At 38.3% G+C, this 6,376-nt stretch overlaps 2 protein-coding genes across 2 annotated transcripts; both read right to left on the reverse strand.

Moving 5' to 3' along the window:
- Positions 1-287: 287 nt before the first annotated feature.
- LOC113761071 (protein transport protein Sec61 subunit beta-like) lies at positions 288-2,117 on the reverse strand. The gene is made up of 2 exons (XM_027303888.1): positions 1,981-2,117; positions 288-789 (listed from the first exon to the last, which is right to left on the reverse strand). The coding sequence occupies exon 2, from the start codon at positions 787-789 to the stop codon at positions 538-540; it is 252 nt and encodes an 83-aa protein (XP_027159689.1). The 5' UTR covers positions 1,981-2,117; the 3' UTR covers positions 288-537.
- Positions 2,118-3,766: 1,649 nt separating this feature from the next.
- LOC113764018 (F-box protein At5g51370-like) lies at positions 3,767-6,376 on the reverse strand. Its single transcript, XM_027308048.1, has 2 exons — positions 5,055-6,376; positions 3,767-4,413 (listed from the first exon to the last, which is right to left on the reverse strand). Exons 1-2 carry the CDS (start codon positions 6,293-6,295, stop codon positions 4,149-4,151), a joined length of 1,506 nt encoding a protein of 501 aa, XP_027163849.1. The 5' UTR covers positions 6,296-6,376; the 3' UTR covers positions 3,767-4,148.

Here is a 6,376-nt window from a genome sequence, read left to right on the forward strand (position 1 = left end):
TAAGCTAGTACAATCGAGTTCAGACTGCAATAAATAACATTAAGACAAGCCCAAGCAATAATGCTGGCAATCGAAGTATTTAGTAAGGAGAAAATCCAAGCCTCCAACCAACGTTGAGGGGGAAAAAATCTTTGCCTAATGCCTTTATTTTTGATTTTTTGATTTTCATTTTTAAATTTAATCAGGGTTATGCATTATCTAGTTAATACTTGTGAGTTGGTTTGCCGTCATTCTGGTGATAACTGGAGTAGGAAAATTCTTACCACTCCAAAGAACACTATAATCCCAAACAGAAGTAGTAGCGTAGCACTCTGTCTTGTTTATATTTGGCCAGAACGAACACATCATGAACAAAACAATGTCAGTTGATGAATACATCTCCCTTAATTCAACATTAATATGACCCAAAACTCCCACTTCCACACTAAGTTTTGAAATACAAAACAAAGTAAAAAAAAAACTATAATTAAAACTGTCTCAACTTCAACTAGTAACTTTTCTTATTCACGCCAGATGTTAATGGGTATCACATCATAGTTAAGCCTCCCTGCGGACAAAGTACAGCTTACCCATGACATGAAGAATTGCAACAAACGCTATGAAACCAATGCTCATGACAAGCACAACATTGGGAGAAATCTTGAGCCCTGGAGCATCATCTGTGTAAAATTGAAGCATGGTACCACCTGCTCCTCCTGCAGCCCCGCTGCTGCTTGGCCTCCTCCGACGCGTGTTTGCAGCAGCAGCTGCTGCAGTTCCTCTTTGTGGAGCTGCCCCACCCAATGCCATCTGCATACAAAACATTTGAGACATTTAAAACCAAGCAATTTTCAGTAATTTCCAGCAGTCTACAAAAGTCCAGCTAAAATGATAGGTAAAAACAAAAAGTGCTTGTAGTGGAATGGTCGCAGATAAAAGGGATCAGAAGACAGGACACATCTATCGAAGTCCACATTAAGGCAGGAGGATTTCATTACAGACCAGTACTTGCCTCCCAGAGATCATCAAAGGAAAAAGACTAAAACGCAGATTGGTTACCACAAAAAGCCAAGCAATTTATTTCACTCATGGTTAGAAACTTTATTCTTGATGAGAAGGGAAACTGAACCAGTATCCTAAGCAAAAGAAATTCTGGTGTACTGATATTTTAAAAAGCATATAAAAAATCCCCACCAGTTGCACCAAAATCTGTATCATCTCTCCAAAGCAAACCATCACCCTTTCACTGGTCTAGCTGGAAACTTGGTCAAACACAACAGACATCGAATTCCAGGCAAACCATTCCCCATACCACGCATTGCTGCATTCAGCAATGCTTTTGTGCAAACCAGTCAAGCAAACGTACACTACATTGTTCAATAAAACTGAAATTGTATTCTATTAATTCACAAATCAAATTCCATAAAATACAATTCTAATCGCACTCGTTCTAAATCTAATGAAGCAAAGTTACACAGCTCGGCTGGCATAGGAACTTATAACTTGTAAGGCGTGAAGCCAGAGTCGATTCTAACCTATTCTTATCCATTTCACCTGATCAACAACCATAATCGAGCCATTCTTGTCAACAAATCAGTATATCAATTCTTCATTACAACCATAACACTTCAGTTTCCAATGATCTTTCTCAACACGAGAAATTAAACTTAAATTATTTAGCCTCCCCTCGTTCATAAAATGAAATTCTACCCCAATAAAAATGAAATTCAACTAAACACACGGGAGGATAGATAATTAAGAAGCAAATCGAAGAAAATAGATTAAGTGGGGAAAAAACATAGCAAGCAGATCTATCAACAAGACACTCCACAAATCAGAACATCTAAAAACATCCCAATTCACAAAGCAAAGATTCCGCAGATAGCATATTAAGATCTCATATTATTTAGAAAACAAAAATAAATCAGATCCGACAAGAACAAGGAACAAAGCTGACGTAGATACATTCGCGAGATGTAAATTTTAAAAATTTAGACTGACCTCAGCTTCTGGAGAATTTCCGGAGAAGAATAGGGTGGAAGACGATGATGCTGTCGATTTTAGGGTTTTTTGGTCGGAAATAGAATCCCAGATTCTGTTGACTGGAATTGCGTACAGCTATACAACTTTTTTATGTGTGTACATATATATATACACACACCCAGGCCACATAGGCTTCCCCAATCAGAACTGTCCACGTCAGATTGGGGGCTTCTCTCATCTACATCTACTTGGACCGGATGTTTTCAGGCTATGTTATATCAGAATACGTGAGAAGTTAAGCGAATAGTACCGTACTAGCATTTGTGTGTTTTTTTTTTAATGACACGATATATATATATATATATATATATATATATATATATATGAGATAAAAATGTAGTTGAAAATGATGTAAAATTTGTTATTTGAGAAAATTTTTTGTGAAGCATAGATATAGATGTGATGTGAGATAATAAATGACAGCATTTAAGAAAAAGATTTCAAAAACCAATTTTTTTGTTTTAAGAATATGTTGTCGGAGGAGGAACTGTTGCAATTTCCCTCAAACTTTCTTTCGGGATTATAAAGCTACTTTCACTTCAGCTCTGCTGATCTTTTACCGTGTCAGCATCATCAAAGAAAGAAAGAAAGAAAGAGCAAAATATGCTTTGAGAGTGTGTTTGGATAGGAGATTGTACGCATGTTTCTTAGTATTTCTCTTTTCTTTTCTTTTTAAAGATTTTTTCAATAAAATTTATCGAAATTTCATTCTCAATTCCAAACGTTTTCATAGTTTATTAGTCATAATAATATTTTAGGATACCACTAAGCGTATATATATATATATATATATATATATATATGTAATGTATCCCATTTAGTTTAAATCTTTATTTTTTTTAATAAAAAATTTGCAATTCACAATTTTGAAAATTTGTCCGTCTAAAATTACATATATGAGATTGAATTTTGTCTACAGTTCGCTCTCTTTGACCTGCATATTACAAGCATACGTCCGTCATCCTATGTGTCAATTGATCATATTCATACCATACCACTATAACAAAGTCTAATTTGCAAAATGTTTCCCCAACTCTTCGTGATAGAATAATGTATGGATATGATTTTAAATAGCCAATGGATATGTTCAAAAATGCTCGCACAAGTACGATGGATGGAGTACTTCGTACTTGTGGAAAGGTCCGTCCAAGCATATGATAGGCAAAATAGACAAAGAGGATGTATCATGTATGAGGTAAAAACCAGCCAAACTTGTGGCCATTCTTGAAGGGGTGAAAAGGTGTAGTCCAGCTTTATCTTCATGCCTCTACAACTGGGAGGGAGAACATCACAGTACCACACGGCACGCAATTCTTTGAAACAAGGTAGAAGAAATTCCAGAGAATAATAATTGCTGGAGAAATTCGAGACTCAGGACACAAACTGTAAGGTAGAAGAAAGGAGCTCAATTCTTTAATGACATTTAACTAAGGCTACAAAAATGTTTTCCAGAGAATGACAAATCATTCCCTTCCACTTGCAGATTACTACCTTCTCTATGCTTTGAGGTCCTAATGAAGTAAAATCCATGTAAACTGCTCTTCTGATGTTTGAATAATTCAATCAATGCACAAACCCACAACCTAGTTTGAAGTCGGCATACTACAGTTACATGCAAGCAAAAATGAAATATCAGGCAAAAATCGGCATCTTACATTGAAGAGAAATAAGCTCATTGAATGTCTCGTGGAGATGAAACATCTGCTTGCAATTATATGTATATCAAACATGGAAGGATTAAAAATGTATAAATTGAAGTGTAACGTTCGTTTATTCTTTTCCAAGGAACTGAGTACAATTAGTCAATACAGCTAAGCTTCTGTTACAGAAAGTCAAGGTTACAGATCAACTAAAGTACAGTGAGAGAGAGTCAGCTGTATAGTTTGGGCAAACAGGTAACGCGGCATACATACAGGGTCAATGAAATCAATAAACCTAAAATGCCTAATTGTCTCTGTAAGTTGAAGAGATGATACATTCATAGGAAAAGAAGACAGTTTATCTGAAGACGTAAAACTGTCAAACTCTGTATATTAAGACTTCCGCCGATTCCATCCCGAGTCATCTAAAGTATATATTAAGAACAAACTCAGTTGATCAGCATCAACTGTCAAGCCTGCCCTTCATTACAATCTGAAGGATCTACCACCATTCCGTCCCACTCCTGTCCCTGCAAGACCTGATGCCAAGAGAGACAGGGAATCGGGCCGCCACTTCAACTCTTTAAGAACAGAAAACAAGGTTGCCAGTTCTGGGGTGATATCACTGTCCTTTATATTGTTGCAAGAAACTACTCTAAGCCTTGTTAAGTGCTTCCAAGAGAGGATTATCGATTCTAAACCTTCTGTAGTAAGCAATGAGCATCCTTCTAAAGAAAGGAATCTTATACTCCTACAAACGAAACGAAACAAAAACAAAACATCAATCAGTACCCAGAAAGTCTTATTTACCAAACCAGATTCTTCTAAATAGATCATATTTGCAGACAGACAGACAATCAGACAAGTCATTGCTACGCCAAAAAGTATCAGCCTTTTCCAATTATGATGACGATGGATCCAAAATTTAGACCAAAATATGATGTCTAATTGTAAAGTGAACTTAACATCAAGAGGATATGATCCTTCAATGATGCAAATGAACACTGTCATATTTTCAGCTAAATTTTGGTCAGGGAGTTAATTTGCAAATCTCATACTGCCAAGAACAAAGATTACTCGATACCTCAACCAAAACACAGAAAGTTAAGAGCAAAAGCAAAATAAATATCTTACGGCCCACTCATATTATTGCTTGCACCCACCCTCAACAAAAGGTGGAAAGTAAGAAGCCACCCAAAAAACTTCTTTTCTTAATGTAATATCTTTTGGATCATTAAAACTATTGATAGTGCAGATAAAGAAACAGTTGAATCAGACCATACCAACATTAACTTGACTTTCACTCAGCATTAACATATTCTAAAGAGATGAAAAGGTACAAGTTCAACTTCCATTAGCATCACAAGAAGCAGAACATTGACACGGTCATACCTACAAATACTTGTTGCAGCAAATGTACTGTCATCCAATCCCCAACAATCCTCAAAAACAAGCTCCCTAACAGCTTGACACACCAAGAACAATGCTCTTGCACCCTGCTTATCACGCAACTGGCCCTTCTTTAAATGCAACTCTTCAAGAGTAGGACAAGACCCCAAATGCTCATCTGGCCCTGGACTCGCATCAATGCTCTTAAAAGATTGAAGCTTCAAAGTTTTCAAATTCCCACAATATGATAAAGCCGCCAACCATCCCCCCTCCATCCTATGATCGCACAAAGTTAACTCCTCTAACATGAAGCAACACTGCCCTATCGCCTTAATCCCATCATAACTCCCCTCGCAACCCACTAGCTCAAGCTTAACTAGCCGTCTACAGCCTTGAGCTAAAATCGTTAGCCCAATATCCGATATCAATGATTCATAAAACCCATCAACGCAACCAATCAGTCTCAATATCTGCAAATTCTTGCACCCAGAAACCCCTTTCAGTGCAAAATCATCGCAGTTGTGCAGTTCCATTTCCTGCAACGTTTCGCATTCCTCAGCTACATAATTCAACCCTTCTTCACTAACGTTAATTAAAACAACCCTCCTCAAATTCCCACACCCTTCAGCCAGTGCCCTAACCCCTCTATCAATCACTTGGGGATCCAAAAAATCCCCTTTCTTCAAAAACCCTCGTCCCGAAACCCTAGCCGAATCCAAATGAACCGAAACCAATTTATTACTCAACAAAATCCCAGAATTCCGACAAGACTTCACGCAAGCTTGAACAATATCAACGTCAATTAAATTCGGGAACCTAAAAATGACCCGACCCGACTCGATGAAATCCCAATCCAAAATCTTCACCGACCTCACCAGCTTCCCATTCAGCCTGCACCATCTCTTGCAAACCAGCGTGTTGGAGACGAGCTGACTATTCTGAAGCTTGGAGAAGATGTTCATCAACAGCTCGTCGGAGAGTCGGGCAGTAAAATCCGGGCAGGAGCGAGCAGCGGAAGAAAGACGCTGCGGCGGGCGGGCTTGGGAATCGGACTCGGACTCGGGTTCGGTCTCGGAGGCGGAAGCGGAGTTGGAGAGAGCATGAAGACGCATTTTGAGGACCGCATTTTTGAGGGGATGGGATTTGGGATCTTTTGTGAACCAGAACTCTGGCAAGCTGGCCGTGTGAGTGTGACGGTTTTTCTTCTTCAACGGTGTCGTTCTGTTTCGCTCAGGTGATGACATTTTTTCCGGTAGTGGGTTGTTAATAATGAAAGTATAAAAGCTCGGATTGGGGTTAGGGTTCTCATAAATTTTTTCCCCCGG

This window comes from Coffea eugenioides, chromosome 2, assembly GCF_003713205.1.
Source record: "Coffea eugenioides isolate CCC68of chromosome 2, Ceug_1.0, whole genome shotgun sequence".
In the NCBI taxonomy this organism is placed as follows: domain Eukaryota; kingdom Viridiplantae; phylum Streptophyta; class Magnoliopsida; order Gentianales; family Rubiaceae; genus Coffea; species Coffea eugenioides.

Coding starts and splice junctions, on each gene's coding strand:
- LOC113761071 (XM_027303888.1), bottom strand. CDS start 789: ATGGCATTGGGTGGGGCAGCTCCACAAAGAGGAACTGCAGCAGCTGCT.
- LOC113764018 (XM_027308048.1), bottom strand. CDS start 6,295: ATGTCATCACCTGAGCGAAACAGAACGACACCGTTGAAGAAGAAAAAC. Junction 4,414..5,054: donor GCTGCAACAAGTATTTGTAG/GTATGACCGTGT, acceptor TTTCGTTTGTAG/GAGTATAAGATTCCTTTCTT.